This window comes from Archocentrus centrarchus, unplaced genomic scaffold (assembly GCF_007364275.1).
Source record: "Archocentrus centrarchus isolate MPI-CPG fArcCen1 unplaced genomic scaffold, fArcCen1 scaffold_26_ctg1, whole genome shotgun sequence".
Classification (NCBI taxonomy): domain Eukaryota; kingdom Metazoa; phylum Chordata; class Actinopteri; order Cichliformes; family Cichlidae; genus Archocentrus; species Archocentrus centrarchus.
In genome coordinates this window covers 6,626,427-6,653,080 of record NW_022060256.1, presented here as the reverse complement: position 1 = coordinate 6,653,080, position 26,654 = coordinate 6,626,427, and the positions used below count along the sequence as shown (strand labels likewise).

Genomic DNA, 26,654 nt, shown 5'->3' with positions numbered 1-26,654 from the left:
CCAGTAGTTAGGCCAATAATCCAGCCTAATAACACCTAGTAAAGTTTTATTTTGCTGTATAATTGTACCTACTACTTTTTTTTTTTAATTCAGACTTGCAAAGATGTTTTGTTTCAACAGATGGCTGATAGGAAGCAGACCTTTCATTTTCAATTTACACTGCCATACAAATAAACTGCATTCTTAATTACACTCAAAGAGAAATCCACTTTCTATTCAACAAAGAGAACTGCAATTAGAAAGGCATCTAAGGAACTTGATGGGGTGAGAGGGGCATACAAAACTGTAATGAAATTCGGTTACTGTGCAGGGTCATGGATCTCGAGAGCTCTAGAGGCTGCAGAAAGTGCTGCGATTTCCCAGCATTCAGACTTTAAGAGGGGAGATTGCATCTTACGTTTTGCACCAACACACTACAATGGTCTAACCAAATTTGCCCAAGAAGTTAATTCAATCATCACTGAAGGCCATCCTAACCATAACAAAAGTTGGTATTTTAACCAAATTCTTGCATTTGGAATAATTTTTGAAAAATATTATTTTCACTTTCACCCACCAACCACATCTGCTCTTTTACTAAACTACAATTAATCAATTTACTGAATAAACAATACAAATGAATGCATTAAAAATATGATGTAATGTTTAAACACACACACACACACAAAAAAAATAGAAATGTGTCTGCATAATCAGCAATAACTGAGGAGGTTTGAGCATTCAGCCACCTAATCCCTGCTTGATTACCTGCCTCAAGTAGCCCCTCTTCACATGGGCAAAGAAGGCACTAACAATGTTAGTGTGTGTGTTTGTGTGCGCTTATACACTTCTGTATTCTCCATCTTACAATTACTTTCTTTTGAAGAGCGTTTATGAAGAGAAGAGCAGCATTAGTCGATCCGGGGGTGAAAATGAGGTGAGGGATGAGATCATTCATCTGCATGAATGAATAGATTACAGCCACTGCTGGGTCCCAATAGCCAGCTTCAATTTGAATGCACGTCCAAGTTGGTAAAATGTACCTAAATTTCAAAACCTCTGTAGCTAAATAAAACTCTGTATGTCCTCTTTGTATGAATGTGTGTGATGGCATGTAGGAAAAAATGCTTTGAGTGCTCAGAGCAAAAAAAAAAAAAAAAAATTTGTTATATAAATGCCAGTTCACTTGCCATTTAAATGTTAATGTGTGGTGATATTATTATAAGATAAACCTAAATAAACTTTAAAAGGGTTGCTTAACCCCAACCCAAAACAGGGCCGTTCTCATTCGTATTACCTTCCTTCTGAAACCCAAACCATCATAGAAAGCTCATGAAACATTACCCTTTACTGGGTATCAGCTTTCTTTTGGTTTAGCAACCAATGCTTTGATATAAAAGAGGGAAGAAAGAAAAACATACTTCAGGCCCAAACTTACAATTACTCCAAACAACAATAAGCTGCTTAACCTTAAAACAAAGCAAGAACCAGGTGTGCCAGATCCCATCAGTTCACATCATGCCTGAGTTATTTTAGGGGTGTGCATGAGAGCTTTTTTTCAGCTTTTGAAAGGGTGCTTCAGAAATGTCTGTGTCTGAAGAATGGCCCAAACAGCCATGATCCCTGAAGTACAGGAAAGTGTCCTTTCCTGCTGGATGACCTTTGGAGGCCATAAAAGTTCTGTGAAAACCTGCAAGCTTCATATTCATATTTGAACCCAAATGTAATGATTCATAAAAAAATCTCAAAACTAATTTTAAAAAACACAAGAATGAATCTGCAAATATTGTTGCTCCATTGATGAATTATGTTGTTTTTACCATAGTGCCATATTTTGGATAAATAAAGGTTTTAATGGCATAGAAGTCTGTGTCTGTAGTAGCTGCTAGTTAACTGTGCAGTAAGGATTAACAGTTTTAGCCATGCATGTATGTATTCAGAGAACCAGATACCAGACTCCAAGATATTTTTTCCAATAGAAGTTGATTACCAGGAGCAAAAATTTATGCCAGACACATTTTGGTATTAAAAGATTATTAAAAAAAGGAAGTTTCAGGGCACTGCTATAGTGCAGTTGACTGAGCAGCAGACCAAAAGGGTCTCAGGCCATTTCCTGTGTGTCATTCCCTACTTCCCTGTCTGCTCTCCACTGCCCTGTTAAATAAAGGTCGAAAAATGCTACAAAAATAATTTGAACATTCTGACAGTATACAAGACTGCAAGGATTAAACAAGTGGTGGTGCTTTCATTGCAGTATTGGATCACTTCCTGCTCCTGTTACAGTGCACAGTGGTGTTTTTGTGTAGCTCAAATGATTATAAACCTTTACATAACGACTTATTTCACAGTATTATCCAAAGCACATTGAATATCATTTACAGGTGATTCAGAGTATTCATTTAGCGTGTCCTTAGGGATTCGCTAGTTTAGCACAGGTATTAGCTTAGCTCTCTACTGAGTCACTAACAGCATGGCGGCTTCTCCTGTCGGCTGTGTGACGGTGAGTGAGAAGTGTAGTCCTTAACAGAAGCCCCCCCCAAAAAAACCACCAACAACCTGTTCACTTTTCAAATTGTTTTTCCCCACTCTGCAACACACCCGCTGAGGAATAAACTCTGGTTATTGGCAACTCTATTTGGAGAAATGTGAATCTAGTGACACCAGCAACCATAGCTGATTGTCTTCCAGGGGCCAGAGCAGGCAACAGCAAAGAAAATCTGAAACTGCTGGCTAAGGCTAAACGTAGATTTGATAAAATAATTCACGTCTTTTCGATGGAGAGACGTCTAGGCTTCTCTGCTTAGGCTGCTGGGCCCCCGCAACCCAGCCCCGGATGGATGGATGGATGGATGGATGGATTCACGCCGGCAGAATAACACCTGGTTACTAAAGTTAATACTGAATCGGTGTGTAACTTTGCCAAAACAATGTCGGACTCTGTAGTTTTCTCTGGACCCCTCCCAAATCGGACCAGGAGTGACATGTTTAGTCGCATGCTCTCCTTAAATTGCTGTCTGTCTGAGTGGTGTCCAAAAACCGATGTAGACTTTATAGATAGTTGGAAACTTTCTGGGGAAAACCTGGTCTTGTTAAGAGAGACGGCATCCATCCCACTTTGGATGAAGCAGCTCTCACATCTAGAAATCTGGCCAAACCCATTAAATTCCCCAAACGTATTAGACATATCCAGGGTTCAGACCAGTGGTCTGTACTACAAAGGATTTTGGCTCATCCTGGTAACTTTGGGGTTAACCCTGGATTTTCTGTACTGCAAAGGTGGCTCACTTTTTACTGGGGTAAATCGCAATGGTAACTTATGCTGTGAACCAAACTAATCCAAAGCAGGTTAAGTTCCAGATTAGAGATCAACACTTATAAAATCACCGCCTACTGACCAATCAGTTCTCCAGAAATTAATGTCACCATTCCTGAAAGGTCCATCAGAACTCTGCAGGGAGAGTTTGAGGGTCTAAAATTTTTCAGTAGTGTCTAAAGTCTTTGTAATTCCCTAATGAGTATCAGTAATAAATACAGATTCTTAGATTACAGAGAAAAAATAAGTTTTATTGTTCTGTAAGCATCCTAAAAGCAGAAACATACACTGTACCCTACTTGCTGACCTCATATCAAACATCTACATAGGCTAAGCCTATGTTTGAATTTTGTTTTTATGTTTAATCTTTACTCTGAAACCCTTAAACAGCACCAAATCCGCAGGTGAGAGAATAAAAATTAAAACTGTTAGGAGCAGGTTATGTTCAGAGGTTCTGTGAGTATCACATTTTCAGTCTTTTATTTACAGCATGTTTTAAGCACAATATTCTCTGCTGGGGAATACATTTTATATGTGCAGCTTGTTAAGCCATGTCATTATAAAATCGCAGAGTGAACCCCAACTGTGCGTTGGAGTGCCACAGGAATATGCGTGTATTAATTTGGTGATCTTTCTTTCTCACCTGGTACCAGGTATTTTTTTTAGTCAAGCCAAAAATGTGACCTCAACAGAATGCATGCCACTGATTGGCCAGGCAGAGATGTCTCTAGATGAGTCATGAGAGCGACTCCTTCACAAGAATCAAACCTGCCATTTTGAAATGGGTGCACACTAACCAACACAGACTTTTTTTTGTGCTTTTTGGCTGATGACAGAATCCAGAAGGAGCTAGAGCGACCGTTTGTGTCGCATAAAAATTACATGACTGGACTTTCAGGCCACCTTGCTGAGGCGGTACTCAATAGTAATGGAAATTGAACAAAACCAAGTAGATTTGAGTCGAGCTGAGTGGAAAACAAGCATGTGTGTTTATAACCCACTCTGCATTTAATCATTAGTTATTATTAATCACTGGCTCTCTTCCACAGTACGTCTTTTGTCCCGTCTCCCTCGCCTCACCCCCAACCAGTCACGGCAGATAATTGCCCCTCCCTAAGCCCGATTCTGCCGAAGGTTTCTTCCTGTTAAAAGGGAGCTTTTCCTTCCCACTGTCACTGTCACCATGAAAACAAGTTGTCTTTTCTCAATTTCATCAATTTATTCTGGTCAATAAAAATAGCAACATTTTAGCCTATTACCCTGATGAATGAGTATGAGTGCCCATTGTGGTCTCAGTTTTCCATTTTAGTCCTTCAAGATTTCTCCGAATCCTGCAAAAAAAAATTAATTTATTTTTTGGTCTTTCTTAGGGTTCCCATTTCTGCCAACGTGTCAAACAGACTTTCCACTAGAATGAAAACAGCCAACAAATATAAATATAGCTTAACTGTTTTCTCAGAAAAAATGATAATTATCAAGTCTAGGAAGTATTCAAGGAAGAGTTTTACCAGATCATTCTAATTACTGGGGTGTCACATAATTACTTTTTTAAAGTCACAGGCATTTCTCAATTATGCACATAGTGCCCTTTAGAGACAGTGCAACAACAGACTGGGTTATGGCATTAGTGTTATGGTGCTGTCACACCCAAACATGACTTAATTCTAACCAAATTTTTTTAATGCCTAGCAACTGAAAGGAAGAGTAGAAAGTGAGAAAAAAAATGAATCAGCAAGTGGAAGAAAAGCTAAAGTACAAGGGTCCCAGCAGTACATACACAAAGATCTCTCCAGGCTGAAGAATCTGCAACATATACTATGCCACCCCTCCAATGTGGACTTGATAGGTCTCTGAAACAGGACATTTATCTCTCAGCAGCTAAAACCCATCTTGTACGTAATTATGAGACTGGGGCTTCTGACAAAATGATCTGATGCCCTGGGATGAGCCTTTTGTTTTTTGCAAAGTCAGTGAAAAAGCCTTTTACAATGAGAGTGACTTTTTTTTAGTTATACTACAGTGGAACAGTGGAAAGAGCTACTACTGCTTCTTTTTGTATTAATCTGTGAGGTTTGATGATATATGTGGAAAGACAGTGGAGAAGCATAGAGTGAATGAAGTGAAGAAGATGAAGACGTTGGAGCAGCTCTTCCTCAGCCTCCTCAGACCCCAGGTGCAACACGCCCAGGACCGGCTGCAGTTTGCATACCAGGCAGGCATCAATGTTGAGGACGCCATCCTCTACCTACTACATCGAGCACACTCTCACCTGGATAAGGGAAATGGCATGGTGAGGATCCTCTTCCTGGATTTCTCAAGTGCCTTTAACACCATCCAGCCCCTTATACTTCAGGATAAACTAAACAGCATGAGAGTGGACCCCTGCCTGGTCAATTGGATTTCCAGCTACCTCACTGACAGGCCGCATTATGTCAGGCTGAAGGACACCATGTCTGACACTGATCAGCAACACCGGAGCACCCCAGGGGACGGTGCTGGCCCCTCTTCTCTTCACCCTGTACACTGCAGACTTCTGCTACAACTCTGAGCTGTGTCACATCCAGAAGTTTGCTGATGACACAGCCATTGTGGGGTGTATCAGGGATGACAGAGAGGAGGAGTATAGGAGCCTAGTGAGGGACTTTGCTGCCTGGTGTCACAGGAACCACCTGCAGCTCAACACCTCAAAGACCAAGGAGCTGATCATTGACTTCAGGAAGTCCAGACCAAGGTCACGACCAGTTCAAATTGAGGGAGTTGAGGTAGAGACTGTAGATGCCTACAAGTACCTTGGCCTGTGGCTGAACAGCAAGCTGGACTGGACAAGCAACACAGAATATCTGTACAGGAAGGGACAGAGCAGGCTGTACTTCCTGAGGAGGCTGCGTTCTTTTAACATCTGCAGGAAACTCCTGGAGATGTTTTATCAGACTGTTATAGCAAGCGTCCTGTTTTACACCGTGGTGTGCTGGGGGGGCAGCACAACCGGGAAGGACACATCCAGGCTGGACAAACTGATCAGGTGGGCCGGCTCTGTAGTCGGCATGAAGCCGGACCCTCTGGTGACGGTGGCAGAGAAGAGGACTATGGACAAACTACTGGGCATTATGGATGATACCAGTCACCCTCTGCACAGGTCATCAGCAACCAGAGGAGTTTGTTCAGTGACAGACTGCTGCTTCCCAAGTGTAGGACCAACAGACTGAAAAACTCCTTTGACCCTCACGCCATCAGACTGTACAACTCCTCTTTGGGGGGGGGGCAACAGGAGGACAGTGGGGGGCAGCAGCCTGAGCCTGACCATAAACACAATGTAACGTAAAACAGTACTGGACAATGAATAATATCAATGTGCAACTATTACCTCAGCTGTCTGACATCTTCTATCTTCTTTGTCTTGTTGTGTCTTTGCTTATTATTTATCTATTTATTCTTTGCTTGTATATTCCTGACTGTATATTCCTGACTGTATATTCCTGTATATTTCCGACTGACAATATTTCCAACTATATCTCTGCTTGTGTGACTATAATGTAAAAAGCGCGACTGGAACTTTAATTTCCCTGACGGAACCCTCCCAAAGGGATTAATAAAGTTTAGTTTAATCTAATCTAATGTAGAATACCAGTCAAAAGTTTGGACACACTCACTGTGTCCAAACTTTTGACTGATACTGTATGTATGTGTGTAGCTCTGGATCCATCTGGCAATCTATAAATAATATCTATATTCAGTCCTTTTACGAAATAAAATAAAAGCCCGAGCCCTAGATTTCTCTTCACTCACTCAGCTCAGCTCTGGAGCAATGAGAAAGATGAGAGAACGGGGGCAGGAGTGAAAGGGTTAATCTGGAATATCCATCATTCAGTTAAGACAGTTGCCAGGTCTGTTATTAAGGTACAAGTTGACTGGCAGGGCTGAAGGCAGCCCAATTTACTAGCAGCTAACAGTGACAAGGGGGGAAAAAAATTAGGGAAAACAACAACAACAACAACAACAGGACAAACAGGAAAGAAAGAAAAAGCAATAAAAATACACATTTTATAAAAATCTCTAACTGTGGCATCCATTTCCTATGACACCTCCAGGGTTGCCATGAAAAATATTGGTATCATGACAAATATCTGAATGACATTAAATAGATAATAAATGACTGTATCCAAAAAAAAAAAAACACCACCTTCCTCTTGTCAACAGCGCTTGCTAGAGACAAATCCCAGCATGCAGCCGGACTCTCTCAGGGCACAGCCAGCATCATTTATAATTAAGTAGTGATGACTTATGAAAATAAATAAGTTATATTCAGTTATACATAGATGTGTACAGCACAGCCAGGCAGGATGACATTTACTGGGCCGTCTACAGTAATGAATACTCTATTATGGGTGTCAGGGGAGGTGGGAAGGTTGGAGAAGGCTGGAGACTGAGGCAGAGTAATGAGGAGCACAGGCAGAGGAGAGGTTTTGGTCGACGAAGAAAGCTTAAGGCAATAACAAACCAGAAAAAAGAAAAAAAAAAAAAAAGACTAAATTCTTTTATCTCATTAGTGCAAATAGACATGATCAGCGACATTTTATTTCAGCTGCACTTTCTAGTTTACATCCACATTTTCTGTTCACAGTTTAACCTCTTAGAAATCTGCCAATCAAAAGTTTAATTAAATTATTAAATTGGATGAGTACTGTACATGCAATGTGAAAGAAGTGCATGTGCAAGTGCTCCAGCAGAAAGTATGATAACAGTGCTTTAGTCACAATGTCTCAGAAAAAAACTACTCTACCCACAATCCTAAACTGAAACAGCGACATCTCCCCAAAGAAGAGGTCGCTGAAGGAAACCGTGAGAACAGCGATTGCAGCCAGGAACAAACTGCTGTACCATATTGATATCTAGGCACTACACATACACAACACAACCTGTAAAATACTGTACATTCAAAACTATTATTACACAACACTGCAGTAATGAAAAGTAATAAATTTAAAAATTTTGGAAATTTGGTTGTGAAATCTGGGACATGCAATGAGTAGTTCCTTCATTGTTAAAACTAATTGTGTATACAGTCTTGTACTGTTGCACTGCATTAGGCCAGGCATACCAGGCATCTGGGATTTGGACCTGAGACCTCTCACACACCAAGCAGGAATTATACCCACAGACACATACAGTACTGTGGAAAATTAGATGGTATTGCATGGTGGATCAAAATCTGATGGTACTTTTTCCATTCTGCCTAAAACCCCCAACACCATGACAGAGCCTCCATTGTGTTTTACAGATGACTGTAGACACTCACCGCTGTACCTCTGTCCTGACCTCCTCCATACATACTGATGATGATTTGAACCAAAAACTGGACATGGCCAGGAAAGTAATCCGGTTAAACTGTTTACGTGGTACAACCTTTCCTGATCAGTTTATGACTGATGGTTTATGGTTAAACCATCCAACTGAACCAAACTCAGGTATTTATATGGATGGATTTTACTCTGTTTGGGCTTTTAAACTGATTAGAGTTAGGATACGGCCACATGGGCCAAATCTTTAAGAGTTACCAACACATTCGGGGGATCAAATACGGTCAGAAGCTGCTAGTGTCTCAGAACCACTCAGAAGATGTCCCCTGGTATCAGTGCCTTGATGCTAAATTGTGTGCCGGGAGAACGCAGTGTTTGTGGTTTTTCTGGGGAGGTTTGTGTTGTGAACTTTGTTTCTCCCTGTTTTTAATTTGCTGATTTGTTTCATTTTCACCTGCTTTTTGACTTTTTTTTTTTAACTTCCTGTTTAGTTTTATGCATCAACAACTACTTATTTAGCTTTAGGAAAAGACTGGTTAGGCTTAAATTATGCTCCTCTACTGACTCTGAACTTTGAGAAATGGTACTGATTTTATGCATTTAAATTTGATTCCAAAGTGTTCTTCACATGTCTGTATGTAATGAGCTGGCAGCGAGAGACTATTATTGCCCCTTGTTGACAGCATGGGTATGGTAATGGGCTGGTATTGTTCTCAAAGTATTCTTGCTCAGTTAAAACTGAACAACTGACCTGCTTGTGACGCCAGATGAAAAAATTAATTATTATTAATATCCTAATTATATAAAACTCAAAGCTTGAAGGTTGTTTCATAGCTTTGGACCAGCAGACTGCCTGAAATGAATGTCTCCAGAGCCTAAAAACAGGATAACACTTAAATCTTCTAAAATATTAAAGTGACACATATCAACCAACATCTCTCAGAGGTCATCCACCCACGGGATTTCAGGAGGGCCTTGGGACAGCAGCCACCACCCCAGGCAAAGAATCTATTGCTTCTTACTATTAAGATAAATCAGACCATGTTTTTAAAACTGGGGCATCAGAGTGGGACAAACTCTACTAGTTGTGTCTGACCTGAGACTAATGACAGAATGCCATCCTGGGTATATTCTCTTTCACCAACATGCTACAGCTGTGAGGAAAAGTAGGTGTGTTATTTCAGGTCATTCTAAAGAGAAAATTTTAATTTCCGGGCAGAGAACTCCACCTCTTCTTGCATGTGTGCATTAGGAAACGTTGGGTTACTTAACGTAATCCCTGGTTCTTTGATAACAGAGTGAGGTGTTTCACTATGGGCGATTCCCATAGTTAGAAAAAGAACAAAATGAAACCTCCTGCCCCTGCGCAGTGCATATTCTTTCAGGTAGATATTAAATTACCTTTTTAGTTTAACTATATAAAACTCAAATGAAGGAAAGTTCAGTGGAACAGCAGGCTAAATTAATTTCGATGCTGCTTTATGCACCGTGGAAAGGCCATTCAAATCTTGCCCTACTGGTCTGAAAAGTTGCTCGTCAATCAGAGACCAGAGGCAGCCAATGACACATCTGTATGTGTGTGGAGTCTGTCTCAGTCTACTAAAGAAACACAGATTTGTCTCCATCTTCTCCTTTATGCCAGCATGACACGTAGTCATTTCAGGCTAGCAGGTGGCCCTTTGTCTCTGATGATCTATTGATTTCCGTCTCCCCTCCTCCGGCTTGATTTCTCAATCTCCCACTCGTTGCTGTTGTTCTACCATCATCATCGCCTGAAGAGAAGATGGAAGGACAAACAGCTGCAGCCAGTAAAACGTTTTTTAAAAAAAAAAAAAAAAAAAAAACAACAAGCAAAAAATGGACAGAAAGAGGGAGTCCCACTTTTGACTGGCTGCTCAATCGTTTATGCTTCATCTCTGAAAAGGAACAGTTTGAAAAATCATTGTTTTTCTCCTTTTCAGCCTGTTCTCCTTTGTGACATGTCTACTGAAGTATGCAACCACAACGAGATTCAAACAAGGGCTTTGGAACATGCACTGAATAGGGACAAATTCAGACTAACATCTGGTTAGCAGAACCCCAGACGAGTTCATATGAAGCATACTGGGACCACAATAACTTGTTCAAAAGGAAGCTCATCAAAAAACTGATTCAGTTTTTACCACGAAAATATTTTATTTAATATTTACCTTATTCTAACTTAAATCACAATTTACGCCTTTTTAAACTGACATTTCATTTCCAGATTTTAGATCAACTAGAGTATTTTAGATCAACTAGAGTACTTCTTGGGACCTCACACCTCTCAGCTCTCAGCCATCACCCCCCCCCGTCACTTCTGAGGGCTCCATCTCACAACCCCCATCCCCCACCTCCATCTTGTCCCTCTCAACTCATCATGTGAGGAAGGAGCTACGTAAGATCAAGGTGCGAAAGGCTGCTGGTCCAGACGGCATCAGCTCCAGGCTCCTGAGGTGCTGCGCAGATCAGCTGTGTGGCATCATGGGATACATGTTCAACCTGAGCTTGAAGCTGGGGAAAGTACCACAACTGTGGAAGACCTCCTGTGTGGTACCGGTACCAAAGACCAAACATCCAAAGGATCTCAGCAGCTACAGGCCGGTAGCCCTGACATCGCATCTAATGAAGACCCTCGAGAGGCTGGTCCTCAACCATCTACGCCTCATGGTGTCGTCTTCGTTGGACCCCCTGCAGTTCGCCTACCGGCCTGGCATCGGGGTGGATGACGCCATCATCTACCTCCTGCACCGAGCTCTGACCCACCTGGAGAAGCCTGGAAGCACTGTGAGGATCATGTTCTTTGATTTCTCCAGTGCTTTTAACACCATCCAGCCAGGACTTCTGAGAGACAAGCTGGAACTGTCAGGAGTGGACCACCACATCTCCGAGTGGATACTGGACTACCTCACTGACCGCCCACAGTACGTGAGGACACAGGGCTGTGTCTCTGACAGGCTGGTCTGCAGTACGGGGGCCCCACAGGGAACTGTGCTGGCACCGTTCCTCTTCACCCTCTACACTGCAGACTTCTCCATCAACTCCCCACGCTGCCATCTGCAGAAGTTCTCTGACGACTCTGCCATAGTTGGCCTCATCACAGGTGAGGATGACTCAGAGTACAGACAGTGGACTCAGGACTTTGTGGACTGGTGCCAGCGGAACCACCTCCTGATCAACGCCGCTAAAACCAAGGAGCTGGTGGTGGATTTCCGCAGGCGCAGACCCACCACACGGACACCGGTGAACATCCAGGGAGTGGACATTGAGATAGTGGACTCTTATAAGTACCTGGGTGTTCACCTAAACAATAAACTGGACTGGACTCATAACACTGATGCGCTCTACAGGAAGGGTCAGAGCAGACTCTACCTGCTGAGAAGGCTGAGGTCTTTTGGAGTGCAGGGGACACTCCTGAAGACCTTCTATGACTCTGTGGTGGCATCAGCCATCTTCTATGCAGCAGTATGTTGGAGCAGCAGCTTGTCTACAGCTGAGAGGAAGAGGATAGACAAGCTCATCAGGAAAGCCAGCTCTGTCCTAGGATGTCCTCTCGACTCAGTGCAGGTGGTGGGAGACAGAAGGACTCTGACCAAAATAACATCACTGATGGACAAGGTCTCCCATCCCATGCATGAAACTGTTGCTGAGCTGGAGAGCTCCTTCAGTGACAGACTGCTGCATCCTAAATGCACAAAGGAGCGTTACCGCAGATCCTTCCTCCCAGCAGCTGTAAGACTTTATAACCATCACTGCTCCCAACAAAAACCACAATAACCTACACAATGTAGGATAATATATAATATACTGTAAATAGTCCGGCACATCATGCACATTGTATATAGTGTTATTATTATTAGTAGTATTAAGGTTAATATTGTTTGTTGATTTTATATATATTCTTTTCTTAATAGTGTGAATTATTATATCTTTATTTATATTTATAATAACTGCGGCTGCTGTTACACCCAAATTTCCCCTCTGTGGGACAATAAAGGCTGTTTCTTCTTCTTCTTCTTCTTCTTATCATGGCTTCACAAATTACAATGTCAGACAATGTGCCGGCATTGCTAAAAATGATATTAACTGTCCCCAGTGGTTGAACCCTACTGCCTTTCCCCAGTGATCCCTTGAATCCTACGAGGTTATCACATGCTTCTCAGCCACAGACTGCATAAAAGCTGAACATAGCCACCATGACAACATCCATAAGCTTCAGACTCCACGGTGTGAACCTGCGGTGGTACAGTGGTTAGCACTGTCACCTCATAGCTAGAAGGTTCTGGGTTTGAATCCGACAACCAGCTGGTTTGCCTGTTCTCCCTGTGCCTGCAGAGGTTCTTACTGGGTACTCTGGCTTCCTCCCAAAATCCAAAGACCACCGTATAGCGTTTAGTTTGTTTTTTTGGAGCCAGAATTGACTTTATCTGGATAAACCTTTATATAACCTTTTATCCTTTATCTAAATATAAGGGTGGAGTGCTAGCACTAGCAGGCTGCATCCATTAAAAAGCACATGTGTCATGCACAGACATGTATCTGCTGATCAGTGCTGAGTGAATGCCTAATAAAATATAAAATACACTGCTCAAAAAAATAAAGGGAACACTCAAATAACACATCCTAGATCTGAATGAATTAAATATTCTCATTGAATACTTTATTCCGTACAAAGGTGAATGTGCTGACAACAAAAATCACACAAAAATCATCAATGGAAATCAAATTTATTAACCAATGGAGGCCTGGATTTGGAGTCACACACAAAATTAAAGTGGAAAAACACACTACAGGCTGATCAAACTTTGATGTAATGTCCTTAAAACAAGTCAAAATGAGGCTCAGTATTGTGTGTGGCCTCCACATGCCTGTATGACCTCCCTACAACACCTGGGCATGCTCCTGATGAGGTGGCAGCTGGTCTCCTGAGGGATCTCCTCCCAGACCTGGACTAAAGCATCCGCCAACTCCTGGACAGTCTGTGGTGCAACGTGACGTTGGTGATAGAGCAAGACATGATGTCCCAGATGTGCTCAATCGGATTCAGGTCTGGGGAACGGGGGGGCCAGTCCATAGCTTCAATGCCTTCATCTTGCAGGAACTGCTGACACACTCCAGCCACATGAGGTCTAGCATTGTCCTGCATTAGGAGGAACCCAGGGCCAACCGCACCAGCATATGGTCTCACAAGGGGTCTGAGGATCTCATCTCGGTACCTAATGGCAGTCATGCTACCTCTGGCGAGCACATGGAGGGCTGTGCAGCCCTCCAAAGAAATGCCACCTCACACCATTACTGACCCACTGACAAACCGGTCATGCTGAAGGATGTTGCAGGCAGCAGATCAATCTCCACGGCGTCTCCAGACTCTGTCACATGTGCTCAGTGTGAACCTGCTTTCAGCTGTGAAGAGCACAGGGCGCCAGTGGCGAATTTGCCAATCCTGGTGTTCTCTGGCAAATGCCAAGCGTCCTGCACAGTGTTAGGCTGTGAGCACAACCCCCATCTGTGGACATCGGGCCCTCATACCATCCTCATGGAGTCGGTTTCTAACAGTTTGTGCAGACACATGCACATTTGTGGCCTGCTGGAGGTCATTTTGCAGGGCTCTGGCAGTGCTCCTCCTGTTCCTCCTTGCACAAAGGCGGAGGTAGTGGTCCTGCTGCTGGGTTGTTGCCCTCCTACGGCCTCCTCCACATCTCCTGGTGTACTGGCCTGTCTCCTGGTAGCACCTCCAGCCTCTGGACACTACGCTGACAGACAGAGCAAACCTTCTTGCCACAGCTCGCATTGATCCTGGATAAGCTGCACTACCTGAGCCACTTGTGTGGGTTGTGGAGTCCGTCTCACGCTACCAAGAGTGTGAAACCACCACCAACATTCAAAAGTGACCAAAACATCAGCCAGAAAGCATAGGTACTGAGAAGTGGTCTGTGGTCCCCACCTGCAGAATCACTCCTTTATTGAGTGTGTCTTGCTAATTGCCAATAATTTCCACCTGTTGTCTATTCCATTTGCACAACAGCATGTGAAATTAATTGTCAATCAATGTTGCTTCCTAAGTGGACAGTTTGATTTCATAGAAGTTTGATTTACTTGGAGTTATATTGTATTGTTTAAGTGTTCCCTTTATTTTTTTGAGCAGTGTATGAGCATTTCAATGACCAAAACCAAAATACAAACTTCTCAGACAGCACGTGTTCCAGGATCGTGTAGCATGTTGTTTATCTGTTTGGCCCCTCCCACTAGAGTGTGTGTGTGTGTGTGTGTGTGTGTGTGTGTGTGTGTGTGTGTGTGTAGATTTTTCTGTTGTTTGGCTCAGGGAACATTAGAACCTTTTGTCTGTTTTGGCACCGTTTACTACTGAAGCAACTAAACTGCTGTTTAGCATCCTTAACTGTTCTGTGTTGCTGGCCTTTTCTTGGGAGTGGTTGGAGTGGGGAGTTGCACCTCATTTTATATCTAGGTTACCCCCTGGCTGGGAACATAATGTGAATTGGGGGCTCATCTGGGACTTGAACCCATGACGTCTCCATCCTGAAGCAAGAATCATACCCCTAAACCAAAAGTGCCACAGCACCCAACAGAGAATAATGGTTTCAACAAAAATGGCTTCTCACGCCTACTATTGCTGTAGTGCTCAATATCTACAGTGGGTTAATATTACAACTTTCTGTTTACAAAACTATTTACAAAGCCTCATGGCATGCAATACCAAGACTAGAAATACAAATTCACTCAGGCTTTTCACTCCAAATTCTCAAACACTCAATAGAAAATGTCTGGCTGTTCGTTGGGTTTGGAGGAGACAAGGGGTGTGTCCCAATTCAGGGGCTGCATCCTTCCAAGGCCGCATTTTATGGCCGATAGCATCACAGCAGACAAAGGCTGTCCCCGTTCGAAGGCCCCTCCAAAAAGCAGCCTACAATCTGTCCTTTCCCCTGGATTTGAAGGTTGGGTGTATCCTTTGTGCTCTACCCAATCCCATGATTCATTGTGGGCCGAAGCCTGTTGTGGGAATGGTGGAGGACAGTGACCAAAAAGTCTTAAATATTACTGTTGCTGTGACACAAAATAAACTTTTGCAATGCTTTTAGGTGAGAATGTAGATGTGTAACCCTCAAATATCTGCTCGATTTATCAAGATATTCACACACACACACACACACACACACACACACACACACACACACTTGGAGGGAGGAGAGAACAACCATAAACAACAAATAAACAACATGCTACATGATTCTGGATCATAACACAAGCCATAATATTTGTCAGCCACTTCCATTAAAATTGCTCCAGATGGCACCATAAACATAGCACTGTAAATAGGTCAATTTTAGTGGCTCCAATTAGCAGAGATGAGGCCTTGTAGGCACTGATCAGCTCCAGCTGCCTATGTCAGGTCACCACGCCCCTATGTCCAGTAATCAGGTCACCCCACCCAGAGTTGGTTTAAAGGGGGAAACTATCCATCAAGATCAGAATTTCTCTCTTTTATACCAAGCTATAAGTATGGTTTTTTATGCTGTAGAGTTGGCTGTTCAACATGGCAGTCTATGGGAAATGACTCCCTTTTAGAGCCAGCCTCTGGCCTCACGTGGTCAATTAGAGGAACTGCATTTTTTCCCACTTCCGTGCTGACTTCACCCTTTAGCTGCAGAGACTGACCCTCGGTCTCGTCTTCTAATGGATGCATTCCCACAGAATTTGGCAGAGACATTTAAGGTCACTGGAGCAGAAACTGTATTAAATTTAGCAAACTTCCTACTGTTTTTCAAACTTGATCATCCGGTCCAAATGTTCAACTAACAATAGTGCCGTCAGCCTCACCTGCACATGATTAAAATCTTAGCATGCCTCCAGACTGAAGACTTCTACCATTGGTGACAAACCTCAGGCCCCAAGAAAAAGGGCAATAAAGGACTGTTCTCTGTATCTTGGGTACAGACACTGGATAGTCAATAGGTCTGTATCAGGTTCTGGGATCACTACAGTAACTTACTGTGAGATAATGCAGATACAGATAGTTTACAGGAAAACAACAGTCTGCAGCAGAGATACAGCAGAGCCAAAATAGGAACAGGTTCTTACCTGGAGGCCCGTGGAGCTTGGCTTTCTTCACTGAAAGAGAAAGAGAAAAAAAACAGATTAGTCCCAATGAAAGGACGAAGGACAAAGCTGCCACAGCAGCACACTGACTCGATTCCTCTGTCATCAGCATTATATTCTCCTTTTAGATATTTCAATGATATTTGTCTCGACTTTATATTTTCAGGGTTCCAACAATTAAAAAAAACAAAACAAAAAAAACAAACAAAAAAACAAAAAAAACCTACAGTGCGATTCCTTCAAACTTAAAAAAAAGCCTAAAGAGGTTAAATAACAGCTCACCATGTTGTATTTATGTTTAAAAAAAAAAAAAACTTATTTGTGATGTTCATTATTACCATGTTTCCCTGAGAGCCTATAATTAAAATATGAAACATGTGGCACTGTTGTAATAGATGCAGGAAGAATAGACGGTGTGAATCAGCATGCAATGAGGAAAAGAGTAGTGAAAAGGCAATGGTCACAATCTGCTAAATGCATAAATATTATCATAACCCATCCAAACACTGGAAGTGTTCCTGGACAGAAAACAGTGACAACTGTTAATAGTTTATCTTGTGGGTGGGTCAATGTGGGACGCATTTCTCAGATCATGCAGCATATTTTCAGTAACTGATATTTCTAAGCACAAGGACAATTTATCACCCTGTTCTTCATCATCATCATATCAAACCCCTTCACAATAAAAGTCTAAATGTCATGAAACAGCTGTGGCAGGCAGGATGAGGACCCCAAAGCAGGACACCCGAGGCTAGAGGCTAAATTAGAATTCAGCTTTATTTACAGAGTTGAACACAGGAAGATTGGATGGAAAACAGCAGCATAAACTCAAAACGCACACTTGAACCACACTCAGAGAGGCACACAGCGGGGATGTGACTACAGATCATACGATGACGAGAACACGACAACAGAGAAAACACAGGACTTAAATACACAAGAGGGCTGATGAGGGGAGTGGAAACAGCCGGGAACGCAGGTGAACGAAATAACACTAATGATCAGGGGGAAGTAAAACAGCATAACACGCACAGGGACCAGAAGATTATCAAAATAAAACAGGAAATGAGACAAAGGAACAAAGACGCCAACTAGACACTGAACACCATTTAACCGTTAACTGTGTAATCAGCCTTTTCAGCTCCAAAACGGTTTTCTTCAAGTGTATATAATGCTTGCATATTGAGGTCACTATACTAAAATTTCACATTACCCCCATGACCCGGCCCGGATAACTGGAAGAATGGATGGATGCTGATACCCAGGAAAATATGTGACACCATCTTCAAGACCACAAAAGTAAGAAAAAAAATTAAGGGGTCATTTTTTAAATAAAGATTAAAATGATATAAACAGGGCGCCTGGGTGGCTTAGTGGTGAAGCCGGCGACCACATACACACGCCGCGTTGCGGTGCGGGTCCGCGTCCCGGCCCGTCGCCAATTTGCCCACGTGTCTTCCCCCGTATCTCTCCCCCATTTCCTGTCTCTCTCCACTGTAGACAAAAGCCGCTGTGGCCAAAAATGCAAAAAAAAAAAAAAAAAATATATATAAACAATAACATCAGTGAAAAAAAACAAACAAACATTGTTTTAAGTTCACTGATGTAGTGCAAACAAATACAGATATTAGCATAACTGTAAGGCGTAAGATACTGTTTTTAGGTTCGGAGGCAGAGACCCTTCTGGTCAGTCTGTCTATGAATATTACAGACAGGCAGGACTGATATCATTTGCTGCCTAGCTCCAACATTAATGTTATCCTTTTACTATTAGCCACAGCTTCTACCTTAATGATAAATTAACAGATGGCTGATGGCACTATTGGATAAAGGTACCAGATGCACTTCCTGACACAACCCTCAGTTACCCGGGTTTGGGACCCGCACTTTAGCAGATTTTTGCCAGATTTTGCAGATTTATTATTTAACTTTTGATACTGTACACATAACACGGCACAGTTAATTCACATCATTTTTATTTAAATATATAATACCTTAGGTGTTTGGCAATAAAGCTCAGACGACCTGACTGTATGTTATGCAAGGTGTTAAAAATATATAGCAACTTAAACGTTTCTGCTCTCCCAGCAGGCAGTAGAGTCAAAAACTGACTTTAAAGAAAATACCTCTAATTAATGGATAAACATACAAAAGTGATATTACATAAAGGTAGGACACTGTAAAGTGAACATGAAAACTGAATGTAATGATTGGCAAATCTCATAACCCTGTTTTATTCACAATAGGACATATCAACATATCAAATGTTGAGACAATATGAACTCATTTGAATTTGCAGCAACACATGTTAAAAAGTTGCACTGTAATAAATGATTCTGTGGTCATGTAGGTTTTAATTGATGAATTTGGTAAAATATATTCAATATTAATGTGTTTTTGATTTTGTTGTAATTATTTAAGTAAAATTAAAATAAAAATGTCTTGAATAAAACTGACGTATTCTGGGTTAATCAAATATAAGCTTTCTGTTTGTGTAATTCTAAACAGAGAGAAAATTGAATAAATCCAACTTAATGGAATTGGTCAATTTTTAATTGAAAAGCACTTCCTGTTAACCGCGCTTTTTGAATTTGGCAGACATAGCCACAGAACATGCAGACGGGGAGTTACCCTCTACCTCTTTACTCATCTATCTGGTTGACTACGGTAAGGAAACTTATTTTGTTTGTACTGGATTGGTGAGGACAATGCATAGGTATGGTGTATGCTGCATTATAATACAACATGAGCAGTCACAGAGAGAGAGAGACTCAGCAGCAGAAAGCTGGCTTCTGTTAGCTAAGCCATGTTAATATAGGCTAGTACTGTGGTAGCGTTTCGAACCGTTTGTATTGCTGACAAAAGCACAAGCTTTTATTTTTAAAGATATTGGTTAGTATTTCCGCTATTGTGTTGCCCATGTTCCGTTTATGTTAGTGATATGTCCTCGGTATGTACTTATTAAATCCTGCCGATAAGCATGTTGGGGTTTGTGTTACGATTAGACACCTTTCCATAACGGGAAATTATCAGGGCTAAGTATAGTGAGCATCTATGTTCCAAACTCTACTTGCTGCACTTCCGTTAGCTTTACTTCCTCTTTGTGTTGGACCGTTTACCACGCAGGTAACATTATCACTTCTCTCTGTTCTTTCGCTGTTTTGTCATAAATGTTAAGTTACCTTGAAAACGCATTAAGTCAGTGTATCAACAGTTACGTTTTAGAGCTTCAGTTTTATTAAGGTTTACTGTTTATTAATCTCCCGCCAGCCGCGAGAAGTTGTATCAGGGAGGCGAGCTAACACGACGGTTGCGTCAATTTTCTCATTTAAACGCGAAACAGTACAATACAATTCTTCTGAAAACATTTGAGGAGTAATGCGGTACCATATCTTTATTCCTTTTGTGTCCAGCACAGCCAGGTTTGATAGTTTAAAAGTTTCGCGAACTTCAGCCAGGCAGGGGTGGTGGTGGTGAAATAATATAAAAGATAAAAGTAGGTTAATGCGCAAGCCTGATGTGAAGTGATGCAGCTTGATGTGATGCCTGCTATAAAAACCTCCCTATTAAAATTAATTTGTTCTACCTTTGCATAAAACTCAGTAAAAATTTAGCCAGTCACTTATTATATTATAGTAATCACATGTTCAAGTGTACAACAATTAGGCTTTACAATTCATTAATAGTATGAAATATTTAAAATGGCTTAAATAATGAAGTCAAATTAACAAGTTTTGTTTTGGGAGAAACTCTCAAATCTAGAATGTAGGCTATAATTGTGTAAAAATTTAACGTCTTGCTAGGCTGGATGTCGTCAGTGCACATATAACAAACGGATGCAAATATTGATATACCAACCAGCCCTACAATACAGCCTATGCATGTGATTGATACAGGGATGCAATTAAGCAGAAAGGCACATTTTGTCATTAACATTACTGTGTTTCTCTTACATGTCCCCAGATGAGATGGCAGTGTAAAACCTGCGGATTCAGAGCAACGACAAGGGGTGATCTTCTGACCCATTACAGGCTACAGCACAGGACATTTGAAACTGGAAATTCGGTACCTTGTCTTGTTCATGATTGTCCGTGCTCCTTTAACACTTTGAGTGCCCTACGCACGCATCTTTCAAGATACCATCCAGAAGATGAAGCTAGAAGGCCAGAAGTAGTCCTCTGTTTCTCATGTTTAATCTGCTCATCTAAACATCCCACTAAAAAAGAATATTTCCTACACCTTGGCAATCATCTGAGGCGTCATGAAACCGTAGAGTGTGTTTTTGCTGGATGCACATTTAAGACAAATATATATGTCACATTTTTTTCGCACAAAAGCAGAAAGCACAGATCTCATTCAATTGAAGACTTAAAGTCAGATGTCATTGGTGAACACCAGACTTTACCACTGATCATGTAGGTGACAGTGATTATGAGGATACCTATATAAATCCTCCAGTGGATATATCGAATGAAATACAACAAAGAATTGGCTTACTTCTCTTGAAGTTGGAAAGTGTGCACAACGTTTCTGGTAAATGTATTGATGATTTGGTGGAGGAGCTTCATTTTATATACACAGCATCTGCTCCAGTAATTTATCAGCTAGTTGAAACAAGTTTGAAAAAGAACAATTGTGCTGTGGAAGAAGACATTGTCACTGAATTGGCAGAGGAGCTCTGTAAGTCACATCCTACAAGCAAAGCATTGGGAGTAGATGGGCCCTTTGGTTCTGTTTATAAAAGAAGAAAATATTTCAAGGAACAGTTTGAATTTATCGAACCAGTGGAGTACGTTCTTGATTCGCAGGAGAATCTCAGCTTCCAATACGTGCCCCTTCCTCAGACCTTGCAGCATATATTGACTAATAAGGATATTTCACATGAAGTTTTAAAAAAAGACCAAGCTCATCCACTCATTATGAATCATTTCAAGATGGGGAATATTTCAAACAAAACCCATTTTTTGCTGTAGAGGAACCAAGAATAGCATTAATTCTCTACATTGACGATTTCGAGGTTGAGAAGTGATGTAATACCACTGTCTGTCTTGTTGCCTTTTTGTTTCAGATCAGTGCTGAATTTCAGAGAATAACCACTGTACAACTGGAACCCAGATTTATGTCTGGGTTGGACCTTCACACTCCCAAGCTACTGAAGCTGTTTCATGCTAAAGGTGGAGCACTTGGACAAAGACTGTAGATCATAATGGAGCCACTGGAGGTACAATACTTTTCAAAATTAAAAGTCGCTTTGTTCCATAAGATTTCCAGGCAACATTTTTTTCTTTACACTCAAGGTGGCAAAATCTAATAAAATTTTGAAAGTACATGTCTAGATAATATTTTATCATGATGATTATAATTCTTTATTTATCTATTTGTGAGTTTTGTGGTTATGGAGTTAACCGCTCTATACAGTGATTGGGATTTTAGGTGCTGTCAGTATATATTTGACTTTAGGCTCCATTTCAAGATAGCAGTTATCATTTTATCACCATGTGTTCGATATTATTGTAAAGTTTTTTTATGTAGTACCTTTCACAGACCAGGCATTACAAAGCTAAAAGGACCACACAAACTCTTTAAACTAAGGTGCTGTGGAATGAAGTTTGTTTTTTAGCAGTGTAATATCAGAACTAACAGAATTATGACACTGCACTGACTCCATTTATAAGAACAGAAAACACACACATACACAAAAATACTGCCATGAACTCAAGGATTCACTAAATGTATATTTAACTCTATAGTGAAGCAGGCAAGTAAAATACTATCAGAATTTAAAAACATGATGACCAAAATCACAAAAATAGGATCTAGGTTGTACAAAACCAGAATTGTCCCCTAAGTGTTATGTGTTGACATTTACAAATTAATAGAACATCTACAGTGATTTTTTTGTTTTGTTTTTATGATTGGCTTATCAGTTGTTGCATTCCTCTCCAGAACTCCACGTGCCCTACGGTTGAGACGGCCAGAGAGGTTGTCCTTCGGTGCCTTATAGAATACCTTGCAGAGCATGGGGAACATCTCATCAAAGAGTTCAGTGTAGGTGAACTTAATTTGCATTAACCTAATTCAAGGATTGTAATTCCTTGATTAGAGGCTGTCAAGTACATTGGTATGTGATGTGTAACCAAAACTGTTTTCGTACTCTTTAATTTTTGCCCTACCAGAACAGCTTCAGTCTGTTGAATCAATTCTAAGGAGCACTGAAGTTGTTGGCTGCTGGTGGATCAACTCCTTCTGGTTTTCATGAGTGATCAGTGAACAGTGAATAAGGGCCCTAAATAAACATGAACTTAAAATTTTGCTTTAATTTGTCATTCACCCTTACATTGACATGGGTGACATAGAGCTCTTTATTAAAAATCTTTGTGATGTGTTGTGCAGTTTTTTTTTAAGTGATTTGCTACTTTAAAAATAAAGTTTTATGCTATGGCACTGATTACATTTTCATGTTGCAGGACACCGAGAACTTGGAGGAACTTGAACAGCTTGTAGTGGCAATAACTGTGATCACAAAGGACATAGCCTCCACAAGCGACAGCCCAAAGGAAATTGGAGTTGTCATTGAGGGCATGGAAGTCATCAGAGGACTTGGAGATATTGCCAGGACTTGCTGTCTCCTCTTGGGCTTGACCTATGCACTGAATCTCGACTATCCCAAGCAGTTGAAGTACACCTTTGAGGTATTCCAAAAACTTTTCTTGGAACTGGATGCATCAAAGCTGTCAAAGAAAGTCCAGTCCCTCAAGAGCAAACGTCTGGCTTGAACTGAGACTATGGTCGCACACTTTTGTGCGACCCACAAGGTTCAGCTTTAACAAAGCTTGAGAATTGAATGTTTGAAGGTGCCAAATGTCAGTGAAATTTCTGTTGTGGTCAGTTCACGGTAAAATGTTTATGTACAAATTGTTCTTTTACATGTTTTCTGTTGGGGCAAGTGCACTTTTCATAGATTTGTGCTTTTTCTTTGAGATCATAACTGATATAATTTAATGGCTCGCTGTGCTGAGGAAGCAAGCATAGGATTTTTCTTTTCGACAAGACAATTCTTTCAGTTTATACAATGACCATAAATGGTCTCCTCTCTTATTTGTCACAAGCATTTAATTTATTTGTAATTTTAGCCAGTGGAGTATGCTCTTGATTTGCAGGAGAATCTCAGCTCCCAATACATGCCCTGCCCCTTCTACCTTGCAGCATATATTGACCAATAAGGATATTTCACTTGAGGTTAAGCTTATCCATTCAGAATGAATCATTTCAAGATGGGGAATATTTCAGACAAAACTATTTTTTTTTCGTTGTAGAGGAACCAAGAATAGCATTCATTCTCCACATTGATTATTTTGAGGATTCCATTAGGAACATTGTGTAAAAAAAACAATATCACAGCTGTTTATTGGGTATTAGCAAATATACCACCTGGATTGCGCTCTATACTTTGTGCAATAAACTGGTCTAGTCTCTGCAAGGCTGTTGGTGCTAAAAGATTTGGCTATGATATTGTGTTAGAGCCTCTCAAAAGATTTGTGTCTTAAAAAGAAGAGTTTTGTATGTCTAGAGTTTTTGTTGCCAGTGATGGAAAGAATTTTAAAGGGACAGTATGGCAGCAGACAATCTTGGTGCGCACTCTCTTGGTGGACTTATTGAAAGCTTTACAGGTCCTTACGTTTGCAGGTTCTGCTTAGGACATCGTTCTGAATACCCCTTAAAAAATTCTGTTGTGGTTGGTTCAAGGTAAAAATGTTTACAAATTGTTCTTTTACATGTTTTCTGTTGTGGCACATGTACTTTTCAAGGATTTGTGCTTCTCTTTAAGATCATAACTGATATAATTTAGCGGCTCACTAAGGTGAGGAAGCAAGCATAGGATTTTTCTTTAAGATAAGACAATTATTTCAGTTTATACAATGACCATAAATGGTCTCCTCTCTTATTGGTCACAAGCATTTAATTTATTTGTAAATTTATGTCAGTAGGACAGTGTAGCCATGCCCTAACGTTTTTTAGTTCTTCTCGACAGGTCCTCTGGCAACTGTACTCATTTTTGTTTTCACAAAAATAGTGTTCAAGGTCAGCATTTGTAAAAGTTTGCAATGAAATGCTATAATTTTTATAATTAAAAGTGTTACTTTTGGCAAGAATTTAATGTGTGTTCTGTTAATTGAGTTTTATTTACTCTGTACTTCGTGGTACCCATTGTAATCTCACCTTAAAATGTGGGTCATGAGATAAACACAATATATCTAAGTAAGAATTATATTTAGATTTAATTAAATCCACTAAGTAAATTCATTGATTAAGATATATCATTACTCAATTACATGGTACTTGTATGTAGAATTTAATTATGTTTTATTAGTACTTTTTACTAATTTAGACATTTCTCTTTTTGATATTTACTCAATATTTTTGTTTAGGTTTTAATTAATTCCTTTATGTATTTTAATTAAATCTACTCATATTAAATGGTTAACTCCAAAGGGTCTCATTTAATTAAAATTTACTCAATTACAAACAAGATTATATTTAATTAATAATATTGCGTGCAATCTGTTGCCTCAATTTTATTGAGTAAATATGGTATATCTTTTTTTACAGTGTGGGACAGGGCCGCAGAAGGCTGGAAAAGTTATAACATCAGGAGGAACATTTCACAACCAATCAGGTTCACTGGCAGCAGGTCGGTCGCATGATTTGGTATTAAAAAAAAAAAAAAAAAAGAGCATCTTAGAGAGGCAGAGTTTCTCAGAAGCAAAGATGAGCAGAGGTTTCTCCAAAATCTGCTGAGCAGCTAGAATCCTCTGTAGGCCAAGAACAGAACAACATTCCTCTCCCAAAAGTCCAGCAGCGGCTCCCCTCGGCTCCCCTCGGCTCCCGGACGCTTACAGACTGTTGAAGACGACGGGATGAAACGCGGCCCTGTAACAACTTATGATGTGTTGCTGTCAAATTCAAAATAAGCTCATATTTTTCTTACAATGGAACATTTTCTCAGTTTAAACATTTGATATATTTTCTTATTCTATTGTGTATAAATATATTTATGGATACTTGCAGATCATTGCATTCTGGTTTTATTCACATTTTACACAGCATCCCAACTTTCTTGGAAAAATGCTAAATGAATGATAATGTTACTCTATGTTAAATATTTAGGTACATCGTTGCTAATCAATAATCTTATCAGCTAATTGGTGGAATAAAGCAATTGTCTTATTAATCCAACCTGTACTAGGAAGCAAGAAAAAACCCAACAAAAAACAGGATAAAACAGGATAAAAACAGGTTTTATCCTAAAGTAAAAAAAGAATCAAGCAAACATATGAATCCTATTAAGATACCTTATCTGCACCTTCGTCTGGATCTTCATACTTTGTGTTGTATGCAGTCTTTATCAATGCACATTTTACTAAGTTCTTAGATAGCGCTTTTCTACTCTTTGCATTCACACACACACACACACACACACACACACACACACACACACACACACACACACACGCACTGTTTTTTCTAAATCAAAGTGCTTTCTATCTAACACACACTCATACTCGACGGATGCGTCGGAGAGCAACTTGGGTTTCAGTATCTTGGCATGCAGACTGGAGCAGCCAGAAATGGAACCACCAACCTGCTCCTGAGCTACAGCCAGAGATCACACTGGCAAATGCCAATCACATGAAGGGCCAGACATATATAATTTGCTATAATTAACTGAAGCCTCACATAGTCTTCCACATATAATTTGGGACAACATGATACTTGAGTAGGAATTTTTAGCCTTTGTGCCTTTATTGGGTAGCGTGACAGTGAAGAGTGGACAAGGAAGCAGGAGAAAGAGCGGGGAAGACGTGCAGCCAACCCGGGCCGCAGGTCGGACTCAAACCTGGACCGCTGACTTTCAGCCCTAAGGCATACAG

The 26,654-nt window shown here is 40.7% G+C and overlaps 1 protein-coding gene across 1 annotated transcript in view; it reads right to left on the bottom strand.

Annotated features, from left to right (window-relative positions):
* Positions 1 to 18,005, bottom strand: part of unc13ba (unc-13 homolog Ba (C. elegans)) — a 187,428-nt gene extending 169,423 nt beyond the window's left edge. Inside the window, exons 1-2 of the mRNA XM_030723400.1 lie at positions 17,936 to 18,005; positions 16,705 to 16,734 (exon numbers count right to left, since the gene is read on the bottom strand). Coding sequence (XP_030579260.1) covers positions 16,705 to 16,734; positions 17,936 to 18,005 — 100 coding nt within the window. The remainder of the gene's footprint in view (positions 1 to 16,704; positions 16,735 to 17,935) is intronic.
* Between the last annotated feature and the right edge of the window lie 8,649 nt (positions 18,006 to 26,654).